Genomic DNA, 20,124 nt, shown 5'->3' on the forward strand with positions numbered 1-20,124 from the left:
CAGTTTTGGTCACCCCCATCTCAAAAGGGTATAGCAGAATTAGAAAAAATACAGAGAAGGGCAATTAAAATGATAAAGAGATTGGAACATCTTCCTTATGCAGGAAAGCTAAACAAATTAGCGCTCTTTAGCCTGAGAAAAGATGATGATCAAGAGGGGATTTGATAGCAGTTTATAAAATCATGAGTGGAGTGGAATAGAAAAATGGGATAACAGCTATTTACATTTTCAAATAGTGCAAGGAAGAGGAGACATTCCATTAAACTAATTGGTAGTAGTTTTAAAACAAATTGGAGAAATATTTTTTCATTCAGCGTGTAATCAAGCTATGGAGTGGATTTTGTTGTCAGAGGATGAGGTCAAAGCATCTAGTATAACTGGCTTCAAAGGAAAGTTGGAAAAATCCCTAGAAGAAAAGTTCATAAACTATTATTAAATGATACACAAGTTTGAGAAATTCCTTCTATCAAGCTGGGACATGTTTTGTTGTGGCTTTGACAGAAGGCACCAAGTTTATTCTGGTACTTTTGGCTCTTGTGCCTTTGATGCATTGGAGTATGCTTTTTTACTTCCTCGTTTAAGAGAACAGGGCATTACAGCTAATGTACATTTACATTACATTTGGTGGATTGTTTTGGTTAATAACTAGGGTGTGCTTTTTTTTTTTGTGTGTATCACTTTTGTTTTGGGTCATTATCTGTTTGATTTCAGTTTTAAATGGATTGGGGGTGTTTATTTCAGCTTTCCCTAATTTCAGAGTTAGTGCACACTAACGGGATTTCATGTTTTGCTTACTGGATGTTAGTATGCACTACCTGAAAATGTTACTGATATGTTAAAAAGTGTCAATACGGGGAGCAGTTCATTAGCTGGAAGTATGCTTCTGCATTCCCATTGGCTGTCCCTTTTGTTACTTGTTTGTGTTGCCAAGGTTGCAAGGTGGTGGTTATGAAAGAATGACCAATGCCTGGTAACAAGTGTAAACAAACAAGTGATGTAATAATAGAACCAAGATCTAGTTAGCAAGAGCATGTAATGCAAGTGCATATTTTGAATTTGCCAATCCCTTTGTATTTTAGAAAAGGGGTCTTGGCATTTTGGGATATGCATGCTTTTAATTCCCCTGGTGTGTGTCTTTGTGTTTGAAGGGGGGGGGGGGGGGGGGTGACTGATGACAGGGGAAGTGACCGGGTTGACTGTATGGAGTGACAGGTGGGAGAGAGGCTGGTTGGATCATGGTGTATGTTGATTGTGATCTATCACCCCATAAAGTCATCCCACCCCCATACACCCAGGCTGCATCTCTCTCCCAGCTATCACCCCATACAGTCACCCTAGTCACACCTCCTCTCACACACCAGGCTGCTTCTCTCTCATCAGTCACCACCCCAACCAATCACTCTTCTTCCTGTCACCCCAGTCACCACCCCCTCTCACCAGTCACCCCCTACATACACTAGGCTGCTTCTCTCTAACCAGTCACCACTTACCACTTCAACCAGTCTCTTTCCCACCTGTCACCCCCCATACAGTGACCCAAGTCATTCACCCTTTCACCAGTCACCCCACACAGACCAGGCTGCCTCTCTCTCATCAGCCATCAGTTACCGCTCCAATCAAGTCTCTCTCCCACCTGTCACCCCAGTCATTCCCCCTCTCAAAAAGTACCCATGTAGTTTGCACCAATGCATACAACGATTGCCCCCTTAGAGATGTTAGAGGAAAGATCCAAATGACATTCCATTCTATTTTGCCTGGCTGGCCACGATTTATCATGCCAGTATTATACAAAAGTATTCATAGCATTACCCCTACGTCCTTCTGCATTTTGATAGACTGAGAACAAACTTGATGTCTTCTGTTATTTGTCCTGCTGTATTAGGGCTTAGTCAGTGTGGTCCTACCTCAGTTAATGCCATTAAGGAAGGAGATGTGCACCTGAAATGTGACACTCCCTTCGTGTTTGCTGAGGTGAATGCAGACGTTGTCAACTGGATATGCTCCAAAGACGGCAGAAAGAAAAGAATCGCCTGCGATACCTCGAGGGTTGGCAAATTCATCAGCACCAAAGCTGTGGGCCAGAACATCCGGGAAGACATTACTGCAAATTATAAATATCCAGAAGGTAAATTTCCCATGCATATGTGTGCACAGGTTCTATATTGTGTTTAATTTTTATTTAAACTCTTCCTAGTTGTTTACTCTAATGAGTACATTTTCAAAGGGGTTACGTACAGAAAATTAGCATCTACAAATGAAAATAGCCTGTATTTGTGTACATGCTATTTTATATACATCGAAAGTACATGCGCACTTACGGTTTTGCACCCACATCTACTAACGCAAAAAAAAGGACGCTCTAAGGGGCATTTCCAGGACAAGGTCAAGAAACATGCGCCACCTTATTTGTGCACTGTCACACCTGCTCATTGATTTGGGCAAGTGAAGTAGGATTTGTCTGTTATCTGCTATTTTTGGGAGAGAGGTCTAGGTGAATTGGAGTGGAGTTCATATTGAAGTATTAAAGGGTCTAAGAGAACTGGAGATGGACTCAATGAACTGGCAGAGGTATCGGAAAACTGGTGATTTCAAGCACTTGCGCGTATTTTAAAATATACCTGCCTCTGCATACAAATCAGGCGTTTTACGTGTGCATGTTGTAGTTTTCTCAAGTGTAAAATACACGGGTGTATGTTTCTAAAATAAAGAACCTACTTTCAATGCACTGACATTATTTGGAACATAATGCATGTAATTTCAGAGCAGAACAATGCTGTATTTTATAAACCGTGCAGCAACCTGCTGCACATTTTGTAAGTACTAGGATAAATCTGCATACATTCACTTACAAGCATAAATGCGCTACCATGACTAGGTCTGAAAGTTAGCCTCCTTGGGAGTCATTTTCTAAAGCATGTACTCAGGTGACATGGTGATTTCATGCACATAAATGGGCTTTTTGAAAATTATGCATAAAAATATGTGCAGAAGCAATTTCACATTTACTTTTCTGTGCATCACGGCAGAGTTGGGGAATTCATTTACGCGTGTCAGTTCAGTTTTCAAACGTATACATGTAGATGTTTGTGCGAACCTTTACACCCGTTCCCTCGCAGGTACAAATGTGCGCTTCTGCGCCACACAAAGGTACACACGATCCTGCTAATTTTTCAGAGTGGACTTATGTGCGCAAGTCTGCTTTGAAAATCCTGATTGACTTCCTCCCTCCGTGCACTGTTATAAAATTGGATTCTGATTGGGTGTCTTGTTAAGGATGACTGACATTCAATGTGGGGTTATTCTTCTTCTATTATATATTTTTAAGTGGATTTAGTGGTTATGAAATAATCATGCTGGAGGAAATTGAACACCCTAACTGCATGGCGATGTTCAAGCAAAAATATTTTAAAACTGGTAAAGGCGGAACCGAGAAGGACATAATGGGCCCTGTATTTAGCAGTACTTAGCCCGATACGTTTGGATTTATTGGGCTCAGTGGTGATGTTTGAATGCTTGGATATGTTCAGTGGTTACTACTTAGCCAGTAATTATTTATCCAGCTAAATAGTTATCCATTTAAATGGTGGGATGGGGCATACTGGAGTATAGCTGGAGGGATGGGGCATACTGGTGTGGCTGAAGGGAGGTATGTATGGAGGGAGGAGGGAGGCTAAGTTAGCCAAATAAGTAATGATATTCAGATTTATCTGGCTAAATTAGACTTGCTATTGAGCAGTTCTAAAGTTAGCTGGGTAAACTTATCCGGCTAACACAAAGTTATTCAGTGGGGCAGCTGTGCCACTGAAAATCCCAGCTAACAGTCATTTATCAAATCGCGTTAAGGCATTTTCCCATGTGTTATGGTGTTTTCGCATGCAAAAAATGCCCTAATGCATGTGATAAGCACCATAATGCATGGTGCGATACAAATTTTTAAACAGGGAGGAACTGGGGGCGGGATTTCCGTAAAAGTGGGCACAATATCACACAGTTTTAATGCCAAAAATAACTACACCTTTTTCAATTGCGTTAAGCTGTGTGATGTCATGTGATATGTCCGTAATGCAATTTGTGATTTTTAGATTGGGAAAAGGCCTGAGATGAGGGAGAGGGAGAGAGAGCCTCGGGGGGGGGGGGGGGGGGTGTGTGACACCATAGTAAGCAGCTATTTATGCTACTATAGGAGGCCCACCTAATAACTCGAGGTGAGCTTTAGGTAGTAGTGTAGGGGTTAGGGGCCACTTTTACATGCAGAGTGAGACGTACGAACAGAACAGTGCACTCTTGTGAAGATTTGATGTCCTCACACATTGATGAGTTTACATCACTCTGAAGGACATCAAAACTTCACAAGAGTGCAATGTTCTATTCGTACGTCTCACTCTGCATGTAAAAGTGGCCCCTAACCCCTACACTACTACCTGAACCTCACCTCGAGTTACTAGGTGGGCCTCCTATAGTAGCAGAAATAGCTAACTACTACAAGGACCTTGTAGATAGTCTCTCTCTCCCCTCTCTAACACACATTCTGATACATAGGCTATTACTATCCCTTGTCATATTTACTACATTTTGATAAATCTAGGCCTAAGTTAGCTGGATATGTTTATCCGGATAACTTTCTTAGTTGAATATTGTTTGCATATGGACCTCAATGGGCAAGGCTAGCATACTATTTAGAACTAAAACAATTATACTGAACCAAGTGAGTCGGTGATGGAGCAGTACATTATTTTATCTCTTAGACCCAGCTATAAAACAAATTAATTAAATTTTTTTTAGAAAGGTTACTAGCTAAAACAGTAAAATTATTTTTACTACAAAAATAAGAAAGCATGCAGTATCCTTTCACCAGCAGATAGGATTTCTTTGGGGCTGGTTTGAAATATATTTGCTAGGAATATGAAGGCAAAAGTGTTTTGATTTGGTTTGTTTTTTCCATTGTGGAGGATTTTTTTTTTCAGTTCATGTAATGTTAATTTCAGTTCAAATCTTTTCCCAAAATGGTATAAACACTCAATGCACAATAAAGCTCTGGAATTTGTTGCCAGAGGATGTGGTTAGTGCAGTTAGTGTAGCTGGGTTCAAAAAAGGTTTGGATAAGTTCTTGGAAGAGAAGTCCATTAACGGCTATTAATCAAGTTTACTTAGGGAATAGCCACCGCTATTGATTGCATCAGTAGCATTGGATCTTCTTAGTGTTTGGATAATTGCCAGGTTCTTGTGGCCTGGATTGGCCACTGTTGGAAACAGGGTGCTGGGCTTGATGGACCCTTGGTCTGACCCAGCATGGCAATTTCTTATGTTCATAAAAGAAAACTCCATAGCAAAAAAAACCCCAAACAAACATAAAACATAAAAAATAAAGAAACCAAAGGGCTTCCTCAATGCCTTCCATGCCTCCTCCTTGCTCCCAAGAAAGCCGGGGGCCCTGGCCATTCTGACCTCTTTCCTCCCCCCCGCCAAAATTTGCTGGTGCCATTTTTAAAGGACTGCAAGTCAGGGCAGGAGTGAGTGGGCATTGCCCCTTTCACCTTGGGGGAACCCCACAGAAGGGGGTAAGGGGCCAAGGAGGTCCCTGGGCCCAGTAAAGTTTTTAGGGGTGAGAGGGTGTAGGAAGGGCCTGGGGAAATGTTGGTTGAGCTTGGCTCAGCCCAGCTAGGTAGGTCTGGGCCCTGGCCCTAAGGCTTTGTTGGAGATGGGGAGATAGGTTGGAGGATTTCAAGGAGGCTATATTTTAAAAACCAAAATGAAAACACCAAACATTTTTTAGATATTTTCATGCAAGGCTATTTTCTGTTCGGATGTGCCAATCATTTTTTTTTTTAAATTGACAATTTTATTGGTGGAATAAACCGTAAACAGAGCTTCCATTACATTACATTGCCAACTGATAGAATTAATTCATAAGTACATATTAAGCATGGAAAAACTTTCCAACCTCAGATATCCTCTGATAAATATGCTATTACAACTGACTGTCTATATACCCTACGTATCTGAGATGTGTCTCCGCATGGTGATGCTTTCCCCTACCATTCCACCTTTTTCCTATTCCCATGTCCCCCCCTCCCCCCCCCCATGTCCTGAAGCCCAATCCCTCCCATTCCACTTATCCCCAGCCCCACTCCTACTACCGCCTCCCCTCCTCCCTATCCCAAACCCCCCCCCTCGCTCTAAGTTAGGTGGCAACGTGGCGGCTATTACAGCTACCTCAGTCTTGCAGGTAGCGCGTCAAACGGGACCACACTCTATAAAACTTAGAAAGAGTGTCTCGTCAGATAGCAGACAAATTCTCCATCTGATAGATCTGCTGTAATTTGGCTTGAAGCTGCGAGCGGCTTGGTACCGTTAAGGATTTCCATTGAGCTGTCACCAACAGCGCACAGCTGTAGTCACATAGAAAAACAGCAGCTGTTGATTCTCTTTGAGGTCTTCCCCCAGAAGTCCTAATAACCACCGCTCTGCTTGTAATGAGATCTTAATTCCTATAGTATTCCCTAACAAATCTTGGCAATCCTGCCAGAAGCCTTGTATTGATGGGCAGCTCCACCACATATGCAGAAAAGAGCCAACCTGTGAGCATCCCCGCCAGCAAAGCAGAGAGCAGTTCAGCAACCACCGTGCTATTCAGGCTGGGGGGTAATGCCAGCGGTACAATAATTTGTACCTATTTTCCATCATAGCTGCCAACATAGATCCCTACCCTAGATTTTGAAAGCACTCTTCCCATTGATCCCTGCTCCATGTGACTCCCAGGTCCACCTCCCATGCTGCAATATGTGACCCAAATATGCCCTCCTGGCCCAACAATAATTGATAGGTTTTTGAGATAGTTTTCTGCACTTTGCCCGCCAGAATGCAATACCCCTCAAATAAGGATTGCCCCTGGCGAAGGTCCTCCCTAACTTCCGTAGTGTTAAGAAAATGTTTCAGCTGGGCACAAGCAAGAAAGTCCGTCGCAGGGAGGCCATAAACATTTTGCAACTGCTCAAATGCAATCACCCCGCCCTGCCACACCTGGCCCAAGCAAGAGAGACCCAGCTTTTCCCAACGGCGGAATATCGGGTTAGATCTCCCCGTTTGAAAGTTTCTCAAATAACTAATAGGTGAGAGGGTTGAATATCTTTTTCCCTTAATTAATGCACATATGATGTATGTGCACTGTAAAGGCAGGGGAAGGGCCAAGGGATCCTGAGTTGTGAGACCCTCTGACCAGAACAGTATCCAGAGGGGGACTCCCTCAAACAAGGCCCACTCTATTTCTACCCATTGTTTAGTTGTGGCGGGATCGTGACAGTCAAAGGTTTAAGTTGGGAGGCAACATAATAATGTAATAAAGATGGTAAACCCACCCCGCCCTCCCGCCTATGTCGATATAACACTTTCCGAGCTACCCTTGGTGGTCTCCTGCGCCAAATAAAGAAGAACATTTTCTTCACTAATGGTTTCACATTTCTGGTGGGAAGAAGGCTTGGCAACGCCTGAAAGAGATATCCTAGACGGGGAAGAACATTCATTTTAAGAGTATTGAGTATTGATCCTTCCAAACCAAAGGGATAGTCTGTCCCACCGGTCTAGATCTCCCATGATGGATTGCATTAACGGTTGGTAATTATCCCGTGTTAGCTTCCCTATGTCCAAACCTAAGTTAATATCTAGATAGTGAATGGGCCCTTGTGTCCATCGAAATGGGAACAATCTTTTCCCCTCCTGTGCTATGCCAGGGTCTATATGGATTTGTAAAATTTCGGATTTGTCAAAATTGACACGGAAACCTGAGAGAAGTCCATAAGATTCCAATTTATCCCAAACCCGGCACAAGGATGAGAGAGAACGCAAAAGGATGAGAGAGAACGCGTTAATGAAAACAAAATATCATCAGCATATAGTGTTATCTTATATTAGGCTGAACCCACTGGTGTTCCCCACACTTTCGGGTCCTAACGCATGGCTGCCGCTAGTGGATCTAAACTCAGAGCAAATAGAAGTGGTGACAGCAGACATCCCTGTCGAGTTCCCCTCTTGATATGAAAATTCGAGGTATAACTATGGTTAATTTTTAGGCAAGCTATTAGGTCCCTGTAAAGTTCTCTAACCCATATGGAAAAATACACCTCCAGGCCAACCTTGTCCATAACTACAAATAGGAAGGGCCAGTAGACTCTATCAAAGGCCTTTAAGACATCAATCGTCAGAAAAACTGCTGGACTGCCGTCCCTATTAGAGCTATAAATCAAGTCTATTAACTTCCTAATGTTATCCGCGGTGGTTCTACTGGGTATGAAACCGGCTTGGTCTGGGTGAATGAATCCCTCGATCCGTCCCCTGAGATGAAGGGCCAAAATTTTGGCCAGTAATTTTAAGTCAATGTTAATTACAGAAATAGGCCGGAATGACGGGCAGTTCATAGAATCCTTCCCTGGTTTGGGGATCAAATGTAAATCCTGCCATTTTACTGTGTGTTAAAAGTTGCCCCCCCGTCTCGAATATAATTAAACATAGTAGTTAATGGGCCCCACAAGGTATGTTGGTATATTTTGTAGAATAGGGATGTGCCAATCATTTTAAACAAATGCACATCCCTAGTATTTGCATGGCGGTTTGGAGTAGATAGTCTTACCTCTGCTTGTGAGCTTGCGCAGTAGATACAATACATGGACAGCCTCTGTTGCTGTCTTTCACGCACCTTCCATAAGACGAAAGGTTTCAGAATTCAGGAAGAGCAATGCATGTGTGGCAGCAGCAGCTGTAAAGGATGACAACAGTGTGTCAATCTCAAATTCATTAAACTCAGGGAATTACAAGTAACATGTTTACTTGATACTGCATCAAGACAGATGGAAGTAAGGTTGCTGTATCAGTTCACTTTCCATCCTTTAACCCCCTTCCTCTCCTTCCCCCCCCCATCACTGGAGTGCTTTTTATGGTTCACTTATGGCAGCCACACTGCTTTATATATTCGGGTAATAACATATTTTGCTCATTTTAATTCTGACATGAAGAAGAGAGTTTTAGCTCTCAAGAACTGGTCAAGAAATGTATTAATTTATTCCAATAAAAACCTATCACCTGACATATATTTTTGTTTCTATTTGTTAATCTTTATATCTGTGCAGAATAGAGGGGGTTGGCATATTTGACACTAATTACTGCATCTACTTGTACTTTCATGGGATCTGTCACCTTGTTTATCTATTCACCAGGCTCTGCAAAAGAAAGAGAAATTTACAACAAGGCTTGCAACAAGTTGTTTAGAAGAAAACCCTTGGAGGAGTCCTCTGAGGAGGAGTTGGAGGAGGACCTGTTAGACGACCTCAGTGATGATTGTGAAGAGCATAGATCTGAGCCTGAAATCTGCGCCCAATTTAAGCTGGCTAATCCTCCTGTGCTTGGCCAGGATATAAATTTCAAGATGATGCTCAAAAATAAAATTTCTGAAGCAAAAACCATACGGATGAATCAAAAAGCATTCTCTATTGAGTACACTGGGCAAGCAGTGAAGGAGATCCTGAAGAGCAATAGTTCTGTGGCTCTTGGTGCTAATGAAGGTAATGGTCTATAACTGTATAGCTATAACTCAACACGGATTATATTAGAACTATTTAGTAGGCGTGCCATTAGGCACTGTGTCCTAACTCTGAACTAGGAGGAGGCCCAAGATATGCCCCCCCATTTGACAGAATATAAACAGAAAGAGTCACAGTCTAGAAGTATTTTAAGGAATGGATCTGAGAGAGACCTAGGCCATATCCACTCCAGTTGGAGATGATAAGGTTGGGTCTCACTCATATAAAGCTGCAAAGTTCTATAAAACTTTAAAATTCCAGCAGGTGTTGACAGAAGCTTACATTGAATTATAATTGGTGTTGTAATCATTTCTCGTCCAATTAAGAATGAAGGAATGCAGTCTTTCAAAGGGGAATTATTTTTTGACTAAGAAGATGTCATTTGTAACCCACATTATCATCCTTGGGAATGTGGATCTCACGGTAGAAAGTGCCATGTGTTCTTTTCTATGGAACCCAGATGATGAGGTGAATTTGCACATCCCTGTTTCCTACCACGTAGGCAACAGCAAAAAGTACCTAGACTACATACATTTGTGAATAATTCTATTTAGCCATTTTTTTAAACAGGTTTTAATACAAAATTTCCCCCCCTATATTATTTTATTTACTTCACTCTTGGCAGCATGCCCATTTTTTTTTTTTGTTTAATTTATATTCTGCCTTTTATGTCCATTTCAAAGCAGATAATATTCAGGTACTCTAGGTATTTCCCTATCACCAGTGGGCTTACAATCTTAGGGCCACATTTACTAAGCATTTTTCCCGTAGTGATTCAGGCCCTAATTTTGTAACCTGAGGCAATGGAGGGTGAAGCGACATGCCCAAAGTCACGAGGAGTGTCAGCAAAATGTGAACCCTGGCTTGCAGCCTGTTGCTCTAACTACTAGGCCACCTCTCCACTCATCTGCCTGGAAAACCCTTGCCAGCCCCAAAGGCTGCCGTAAAGTCTTCTCCGATGCTTACCCTTAGTGCTACTCCTTTGGCTGACAGGGCTCACTACGGTAGTGGCAGCTGTCTGGAGCTCTACTGCACGGTTTCCATGGTGCCACCCCTCCTTCCCCTGTTGTCCTGGATATCTGCTGCCCCTCAGACAGGAGACTCAGATAGAGCTATTACATAAGCCATGCGGCTGGCCCTATTCAGCCTTTGCACGAGTGCATTAAACAGTGTTTTACATGCAGAAGTGTACTTTTTATGAAACTGCCCACGTGATATGCCGGTAAACCTATGCGTATATGAGTGGGGGTGTTTCTGGTGGGGGGGGGGGGGGTTGGAGTTGGGGGTCGGGCTTGGACTTACGCGTAAACTTCTGGATTCTAAAATTTTCAGGAAAATTGTGGGGGTACCAAATAGCAGGGGTAACGTGTGCACTGTAGATTTGTTGGGATCATTTTCAAAAGCTGACCTTGGTGTGTAAGTCCACTTTGAAAAACTGGTGTCATGTGCATGTTGGAGGTCTAATTTATGCGGGCTGATTGAAAATTACCCTCTAAGCCTGCAATTTTCAAAGCTATTTCCATGAGTGAGGCACTGTTTTCCTCGCAGACAAGGGCTTTTATAAAGTTGGCCGCCCTATCTGCACCGGTGTCCCCGTTCACACAGAATTTTACCTGGGACTGAGATGAGACGTCCCCAAGGGCTGAATCAGGGAGGAGTTTTGACATCGGTCTACATTCACATTATCAGTAGCATGCATATACATTTTCCTGAAAATTTTCCACGTACGTACCAACAGTGTGTGGCTAAATTTAATGGAATAAGTTTCAAAGCGGATTAAGTCCGCTTGGAAAATTGTTGCTGACTTTCTTATGAAAAGTTGCTGATTTAATGGGGACATGCAAATTATCTCATATATATTCAATGCAAATATCCTGAAAACCCGACTGGCTGTAGGGTCCCCAGGAGAGGTTTCATCAAACACCATATACAGTCCTATATTGCTAACAGCAGTATATATTAATTATATTAAGTTGATGTCTGACATTTTTTTTATGATTTTACTCATTTGCGGTATGTATTTCCTTGCAATATGTAAACATGTAGCTTAAAGCTGGGGCTTATTTATTTATTTGACAGCCTTGCGGACCAGATTCCTGATAGTATTTTTCTATATTTTCCTGCATGCAATTTTATAGAGAAACAGATTTCATTGACGATACCTTACAGCCAGTATGATAACTTGTTGACTGAAGACAACATGATTCTATTGGTGGCTGTGTGCGAGGATGATCAGGGAAAGCAAATCCTGGTGCAGAGGAGCATTGTCGTCGAGAGCCCCCCCATTGTCATCAAGGTAAATGCAGGTCCACACTGCTGCCCTCAAAGAAAAAGATAGGAACAAATGAATTCAGTGTTTGTTAACTTTTATTGTCGGCATGTTTTTATTTTCTTAGTTGAATGGTATTTATTGTTGGATTTGCCCCTATAGATTCGTTCCTTGCCTTGAGCTATTGTTAAACAATCAATACAAAGAGAACATCATAAATTATCGCTGTTTTTTAGATTGTGATACCTCATAGTATGTAAGGCCTCTCGATTTTTTTTCGAGAGTGCTCTTAAAAAAACATGTCACATTTCAAGCGTTCACCACCAGTTGGTTTTACGCTAAAGAGACTTGTATTTATCGTTGTAATCATAGGTATCATCAATCATACTAGCTTTAAGGAAAACTTGAGAGTTTTTTTTTTAATTTTTAAACTTTTTTAGTAGAGTTAGATGCGAACAAATTACTTATCATTGTACGCTTGGCGTGCTGTGACGACCGCTTTTCTGAAACACCGGTAAGAACTTTACACAGTTATTGGTGTGTTCTTGAGCTATTGTTAGGCAAGGTAAGGAATAAATGTGCAAACAAATAAATAAATGATGCACGGTAGAAAGAATGCGGAATCCCCTCTGACCTGGAAGGGGTCGTACTCTGCCACTGACTCAGGAGTTAGCTTCCGTGCTCATTCGAATCTGGCTAGCACTGCTACCCCAACTGGATGTTCTGGCATGGAGTGATCACCTTAGTTTTTAGATGAGAGGGGGGAACTTTGTTGGCAAAAGGACAGGAAGCCAAAAGCCACCTCTTTTCTTGCTTCTCCACAGCACACACACAGGTATCCGGATTGCATGTAGCCACGAGTCCTTCCCTTGCACATGGCTACAATATCTCACCATGCAAAGAACCAAACCGCACAAAAGGAAAATAATGAGTCATACCCACATTTAAGACTGAGTTATTGGTAGCATATTGGTGTGATACAACGCCTCACCTCCCTCCATCCATGGGAAATCCTGAACTTCAGTGGTACTGCCAGGTCTCAGGGACAGCTTGTAAGCTCACGGAGAAAAACTGTACTACAAAACAGATTTAATCTCCCAGCCTTCCATATCATTTCAATAATGATGAAAACGATATATATTTTGTGTATGTGATGTCCATACTCAGCCACCACTGGAACTTGGTTTTACCAACATCTGGATAGGGGAGGGCCGGTCAAACAACAGCATGCCTAATGCTAAGAAGCAGAGTCTGACATATTGCCAGGAGTTTCCATACGATCCTGTTCACCCTTCAGGGTTTAATTAAAGGAAGGTGACATCCCTATTTTAAGCAATAAGATAAAGGGGCCAATACAATAAATATGCGCAGAAAGCGGGCGCTGAACAGTCAGCGCCCGCTTTCTTAACGCGCCACCAGGCGTCCCCCTTGGAGGCGCCATGCAATATTTAAATTAGGGGGTTGCATTAGCAAGGAGGCGCTAGGGGCGCTTGCGTCCTTGCTAACGAGAACCCGATCGGTGTTGGTTGGGCGCCGGTTTAGGAAAACCGATGTTGAGTTTATCGGCGTCGGTTTTATTAAACGCCGCACAGCCAGGGGGTTCAGTTGAGCATCCAATTCCTGCACCCGACTGCCGCTGTTTTGTTTTCTTTTTAACTATTTTTTTTTACTTTAGTTAATTTTATTTTTCCTCCTACTTAATATCACAACAATATTAAGTAGGAGGTAGTACAGAAAATCAGTTTTTTTCTGCTTTTCTGTACTAGTTTTAAGAGCGCGCCAGGCAGGCGTTAATTTTTGATCGCTAAATGTGCGTCCTAGATGCACATTTTTTTTTTTTTGCATTGGGAGTGCATGCCTAATAGCCTCATTCACATGAATTTGCATGTGATGAACATTATTAGATTCACTCTGCACTGGATGCGCGTTGTAGAGGCTCTAATCCCCTTATTGCATAAAGGGATTAGTTAGCGCCTCTACAATGTGCGCTCGGCTGAGCGCACTATATTGCATCGGCCCCAAAGTCTTTATAGGCTCGTAAAGCTGAACTTTATCTCTGTAGGACTGAGAAGTCACCAAGTTAATCAAAGGAAATGGTTTAAGTTCCTAAATTTAACTGAGCCTGTATGATACATTTCTCCTCTGTGATAACATATCAAAATTAAAGGGGAAACTTAATAATTAAATTTCAATATGCTGTATAACTAGGTGAAAGTGCTCCTTTTATAATGTGGTAGATTCCAAACCTGCCTACCTTGAAGCAACCTCCCTGCCACAAATGGGGTGGGTAGCAGCCATATTGCATCATTTTAGCTGCAAAGCAATGTCGTCAGCATAGCCCCCCTTTCCTATAATTGGGCAGACTTGCTAACTTTACAGTTTGGTTGACGGGTGCCCTCTTGAGGGTAGAATGACCCAGTATCTGTTTAGATCTAAGGGCTAAGGTTAAGTTGTGGCCAAAGGTAAGACACAAGGCAAAAAAAACAAAAACAAAAAAACAAAAAGCCCAAGCAAAATGTGAGAACTAGGCAAAAGATACAAAGTCCTCTTAACACAAGATTTTGGATGCACAATTTGTTGTGGAATTATTTTCCCTTCTAGAAGTCTCAGAATATTAAGCTCTGCAGCATAAGGTGCACTTTTTTTTTAATACTGCAAGAATACACTTGCAAGGTTTTATTTTTTTTTTAACCTACTTGTCACAGAAACAAATCTGGTCCAAAAACTGTTGTCCCTTGAAGGGAATAGTCCCACCCAGCTGTGCAACAGGCCTGCCTTAATTTTTAGTGTGAGAATTCTAGGGGTATGCATGGAAAATCTTTGGTTTCTTTACATTTCCTTTTGTTTCTGTCATTTTAGCATGTGCTGAATTGTTTTAATGTGTGCTAAACACATTTAAAACATACTAAAATGATTTAATGCAAGGTTTTATTTATTAAAAATATTTATTACCTGTTCATCACCAGGTAGAATGACAGAAACAAAACATAACATTTTATTTTTTTGTTATTTTGGATGGGAAATGGCATTAAACAAAATAACACATCATGCTATTTCCCCTCCATTTTTAAATGACAGCATATTCCTAGAGAATTCCTCTAATTGAAATTCAGCTTCAGTATCCAGTAAAAAAAAACTCTGGAAACCACAATCTGCCCTATCTCTGAATCCTGCTGCCTCTCTGTAGCAAATAACAGAAAGGTCTATTGAGCTGCATTCAAGATCAAATCAAAATAGGCTCTGAAAGAGAAGTTATCATTCACTGCGTGTTATATATTGATTTTAGGGATGAATAAAAGATTTTTTTTTCCTATTACCATACATTTTAATTCACAATCAATGCTTGCAGCCAAAACCAACCCACCAACACATCATATCTGTCTATGAAGATTATTTGTGATACACAAGATCTACTCACTACATCGAATAAATGATAAGCAGTGAATACTGTCCCGGGGTAGAGCCGAGCCGAGCCTTCGCTTTATGCATCCCAGACTTCTGTGAGCAGTTCCACTCTGCAGTATTCTCAGACCAGAGTATCAGATGCGGTGTTCCTTGAGTCCAGGTGTGGGGAACCAGCCTGAATAGAGAGTAGTCCATCCAGGGAAAGCTCCCCTCCTAGCAGTCCTCCCGAGGATCAGTTCACAGGGGCAAAAGAACAACAACAAAAGAAAAGCTTGGGTGCAAATGTCCAGGCCTCACTGCTAGTGTTCCCTTTGTCTGCAGGCCAGCAGCTCTGCTCCCAGTCTTCAGCCTATTCCCGCTCCAATTTACCAACACGTAAAGAAGAAACAAAAACTTGAGCTTAAGTTCACAGGAGGCCTAGGTAAACAAAGTCTCTGTGCCCAAGCACCTTAGGAGGCCTCTTGGGCTGCAGCACAAGTCTCTTCTACTCCCCACCTGTCCTCTTTTAAAAGGAAAAAAAAATACAAAACAGTTAACAGATTATCTTCCCCTGTCTCTAGGTAGCCAGCAAACTCTGAGGCAGCTGCACATAAAGATATATGGAACTGAAGCCAAAGTACTATACCCTTAGTCCAGTTCCATGTCAGCCTGGGTCTCTAGCTCTGCGTAATCCGTGTCCTCCCCTTCCACTCCTGTGGGGCTGGCTGGCAGCTTAATCTCTCCAATGCCTGGGTGTGGCCAGCCCGTGTGCTCCCTCTTCCTCCTTTAGGTATTCAGGTGTGTGCCTTTTTCTTTTTTTTTTTAATTCAAATATTTTTATTAAGTTTCAAAGAAATAAACAAAGAATAAAGCCAAGAAAGAACATGAACAAAACAGGTGCAGTAATCCATCAAGGAAAGAAAATGGGAATGTTCCAGGAACACCCAGGAACATATTACGTAGACCACAACCCAATAGAGCTAGTTACAGATGAAAATATCAGTCAGTTAGTCCCCACGTCTCTGCCCACCAAGCAGTCCAATTATTTCATATTAAAGGCGTTCTAATAGACCTCTATGTGTGGCTAAATGTGAACAAGAAGTCAAGGACAACTAATAGCGTAAACTACAAAACTGCATAACCAGTCCATATCACATTTTTGCCAAGCCTGATACTGTGTTACTGGCTGTTCCCATGTTGACATGCAGCATGTATCCCTTAGGTCAGCACCTCCTTCTGTCCCAGCAGGACAGACTATACATAGACTTTGATATTTCTCCCCCATGAGCCTGCTATTACTGGGGCTTTGGGATACACGGTATGAAGATTATTTGTAATTTACTTACAAAATACCTGAATGGGATCCACTTTGAAGTGCTGAAAAGCCAAATATAAATACATAAGAAACACGGAGAAATGTGAACAGCTGATGCAGTTGTGAGGTGAAAGCGGAGTTCCACAAATCAGCGTCTGTTTCTCCCTGCAGGCTCCTGATCAGGTAACAGTGAAGAAGACTGTTAAAATGGAGGTCGCCTTCGACAATCCTCTCACTGAGGAGGTGAAGGATTGCACACTGGTGGTGGAAGGAAGTGGATTAGTGAAAGAACCACTGAAGATAAAGTGAGTAGAAGGGACATTTGCTCTCACCCCTCTGATCTCAGGATTTTTTTTTTTATATCTAATATATTTTTAAGATAGGCAGTTTCCCCCTGCTTCTTTGGATTTCATCTCATTGGGAACCGGCCTCTAGGGGGCTGTGACACCACAAAACCTTAGCCACACCCACAGAGGGTCCCCCCCCCCCCCCCCCATTTTAAACCCCATTCCCAAATACGCTGTCTAGTTCAACCATCGCAGCAGCAGTATTTGACCAGGGACTGAACATCATGGCTTCTCTCAGAGCCTGGTACGTGCACATTTTGAGTCCGGCCACCGGGTGTCACTATTGTGTGATGGCTGAGACCCATTCCCCACCAAGGGCCTCTGTGAATACTGCCTCTTCAGGATTCCTGGTTCTGGCTGGACCAAGGAGCAGCAGCTGCGCTTAGGAAGTGCATCCAGTTCTCCTGCATCCACCAGGCTGGCTCTTGTATGTAATCGGTTTTGTCTGTTACTGCTGAATGAAGGTACAGAGAAGGTACAGAGAAGGGCAACCAAAATGATAAAGGGAATGGAACAGCTAACCTATGAGGAAAGTCTAAAGAGGTTAGGACTTTTCAGCTTGGAGAAGAGTCGGTTGAGGGGGGATATGATAGAGGTGTTTAAAATCATGAGAGGTCTAGAACGGGTAGATGTAAATCGGTTATTTACTCTTTCAGATAATAGAAATACTAGGGGGCACTCCATGAAGTTAGCATGTGGCACATTTAAAACTAATCGGAGAAAGTTCTTTTTTACTCAAGGCACAATTAAACTCTGGAATTTGTTGCCAGAGAATGTGGTTAGTGCAGTTAGTATAGCTGTGTTTAAAAAAGGATTGGATAAGTTCTTGGAGGAAAAGTTCATTACCTGCTATTAAGTTCACTTAGAGAATAGCTACTGCCATTAGCAATGGTAACATGGAATAGACTTAGTTTTTGGGTACTTGCCAGGTTCTTATGGCCTGGATTGGCCACTGTTGGAAACAGGATGCTGGGCTTGATGGACCCTTGATCTGACCCAGTATGGCATGTTCTTATGTTCTAATGATACCTGTGCTGACAGACATTTTTTAAAATTGCAATAGAGATCAAAGTTGTAGCTTTCCCATTGTAGAGAATGCCGTAGTCATAGCCCTCAATTTCCTGCAGCAGATTTTTCAAGATTCTGTGGCAATTATGAGCCAAATTTGTATAATCCTGCATAAAGTTTCACATCTCTCATTATGCAAAAAGTATATTTTTATTGAAAACTTTCATATTGTTTTTAAACAGAATTTAAACAATATACAAATTCAAAATTTACCATGAACAAAATTCATGTTTCTCTTCATGTCCCCTTTGCCTGCTGTGGGACATAGCAGCTGCAGACTTCCAAAATACATTCAGGCCTTTGTCAGCTGGTGCAGGGTTGGCCACATATGAAGATGACATTCTTCCAAAGTGAGCCCACTCCATCTAGGACTGATAGCAGAATCACCTTTGGCTTGAATCAAAGAAACAAATCTTTGAGAGATAATACTGACTGCTTGCTCATTCCACTCCAGCCTCACCTCCTCCCTTTCTGATCCCTTCAAAGACAGAAGTAGAGGGTGGACCACAGAGGAGGAGAGCCTGGATTAGGGTGTGGAGTGGCTGACTCCTCCCTTTTCCAACATCAGCCTCACCCCCTCCTGTTCCCTGCCTACTGCCTGGGAGAGGAAAGGAGGGGCTGGATCAGCACTGCAGGCCCTGTGTGGCTTCCTTGAGGTGAATGGATTAGTGGTGGAGGCACTTCAAGTTTATTGATTGTGAGGCAGGTTGAAAATTAAGCTGGCAAGAGGCTCATTATGCAGCTTTCCCCCCATGGTCCCAGACTGGGGGCTTTAGTCACAGTATTCAATGTGACTGAAATATACATTTGCAGCCTCATTTTTTTTTTGTCTGCCCTTTCCCAGAGACAATAGCAAAGGGTTCCCCCTCAGAAATCCTTGCTGCATACGTTCGGGCCTATTTCTGTGATTAAAGGGATCTCTAGGAAGAGGCTTAAACCCCTACAGGGAATGTCTGTAGGTATAGGGAAGGGGGAAGAACAAGGAATCAAAAGCTCTGCCCACTGCTGCTAGTTACTACCTTCCTTAATTTCTATTTATAAAGTAATGGAAACAGTTACTATCCGAGTAACGCAGTAACAGAGTACACGAGAGCAGATAAAGGCCAATATGGCCCATCCAGGATGGGTAGATGCACAGACAACGTCCCATTTGGAACGCGATAGCCACTTCGCCTTCCTCTATGTCCCTCATCTATCCTTTCAAGGGACTGCCACCTGGTGCAGATTGCCCCAGTGCTTTCCTGAAGATTTGATGGAATCATTGCACTGGTGTAATGGCCGATCTGCATTAGGTGACCCCAGTGCCTCATTTCCATCCTCTTGGCACTAGGGGATCAACTGGGTCTCAGACAGGCGATGGCTCTTGCTTCTCTGCACTGTGGCGTGATGTTAGTAGGGATGCGCTTTCACTGGTTAAACTGTCATTTCCTTCCCTCGCGCTTGTTATAAAATTCCCTCACTTCTGCGTGTAAATGTTGACAATTCCCAGCTGTTCATGTAAATACTTAAAATTAGGAGCACGTGTACGTGCACTTAGGCCTATTTTATAATATGCACATGTACTTGTGCGCAGGATATCAGATTTCAGCATACATGGACGCGCGCACGCTCTTTTTAAAGTTACCCTCTTAGTGAATAAGGCCCTGAATATGTATTTTAACTTGCAGATTTTGGAATGCGCAGTAATAAAATACTAATCCTTATTATTATTTTTTTTTTGCATTTCAGTGTGGGAAATTTAAAGCCAAAGGAGAAGGCTAAAATTCCATTTGAAATCACTCCCTACACCTGTGGCACGCAGCAGCTGCTGGTTGGCTTGGTCTGTGAGAAATTTTCGGAGGTGAAAAACTTCCAGAGCATCGCCGTGGTAAAGGCTCAGTAAATTCAGATTGCAGAGTGTAGCCTTGCAAGGAATGAAGCTTCCTGTGCTGTCCTTCACAGAGTAGTTTATTCTTTTAAACGCCTGAGCAAAAAAAAAAATATATATATATATATATATGAGCAAAGAAATTAATAGCACTGTAAAGTGGGGAATTCTTTAGCTAATTGTTCTCAAAGATGAAGAAAGTGCTTTGCATAGAATCGATGCCTCCTGATTTCTGTTTCTGGCTTTCTCTCTTTGATAGCGAATAAATATATAATAAAACAAAGAGATAATGCACTTTTCCCTGA

General features: G+C 42.3%; 1 protein-coding gene and 1 long non-coding RNA gene across 2 annotated transcripts in view; one reads left to right on the top strand and one right to left on the bottom strand.

Moving 5' to 3' along the window:
• Nucleotides 1-20,124, top strand: part of LOC115096659 (protein-glutamine gamma-glutamyltransferase E-like) — a 40,127-nt gene extending 20,003 nt beyond the window's left edge. Inside the window, exons 9-13 of the mRNA XM_029611610.1 lie at nt 1,883-2,125; nt 9,207-9,551; nt 11,708-11,865; nt 16,709-16,842; nt 19,681-20,124. Coding sequence (XP_029467470.1) covers nt 1,883-2,125; nt 9,207-9,551; nt 11,708-11,865; nt 16,709-16,842; nt 19,681-19,834 — 1,034 coding nt within the window. The 3' untranslated portion in view covers nt 19,835-20,124. The remainder of the gene's footprint in view (nt 1-1,882; nt 2,126-9,206; nt 9,552-11,707; nt 11,866-16,708; nt 16,843-19,680) is intronic.
• LOC115096661 lies at nt 11,760-16,034 on the bottom strand. The gene is made up of 3 exons (XR_003858123.1): nt 15,869-16,034; nt 15,257-15,745; nt 11,760-11,890 (listed from the first exon to the last, which is right to left on the bottom strand). It is a non-coding gene; the product is annotated as an uncharacterized LOC115096661 (long non-coding RNA).

Source organism: Rhinatrema bivittatum, chromosome 8 (assembly GCF_901001135.1).
Source record: "Rhinatrema bivittatum chromosome 8, aRhiBiv1.1, whole genome shotgun sequence".
Lineage (NCBI taxonomy): Eukaryota > Metazoa > Chordata > Amphibia > Gymnophiona > Rhinatrematidae > Rhinatrema > Rhinatrema bivittatum.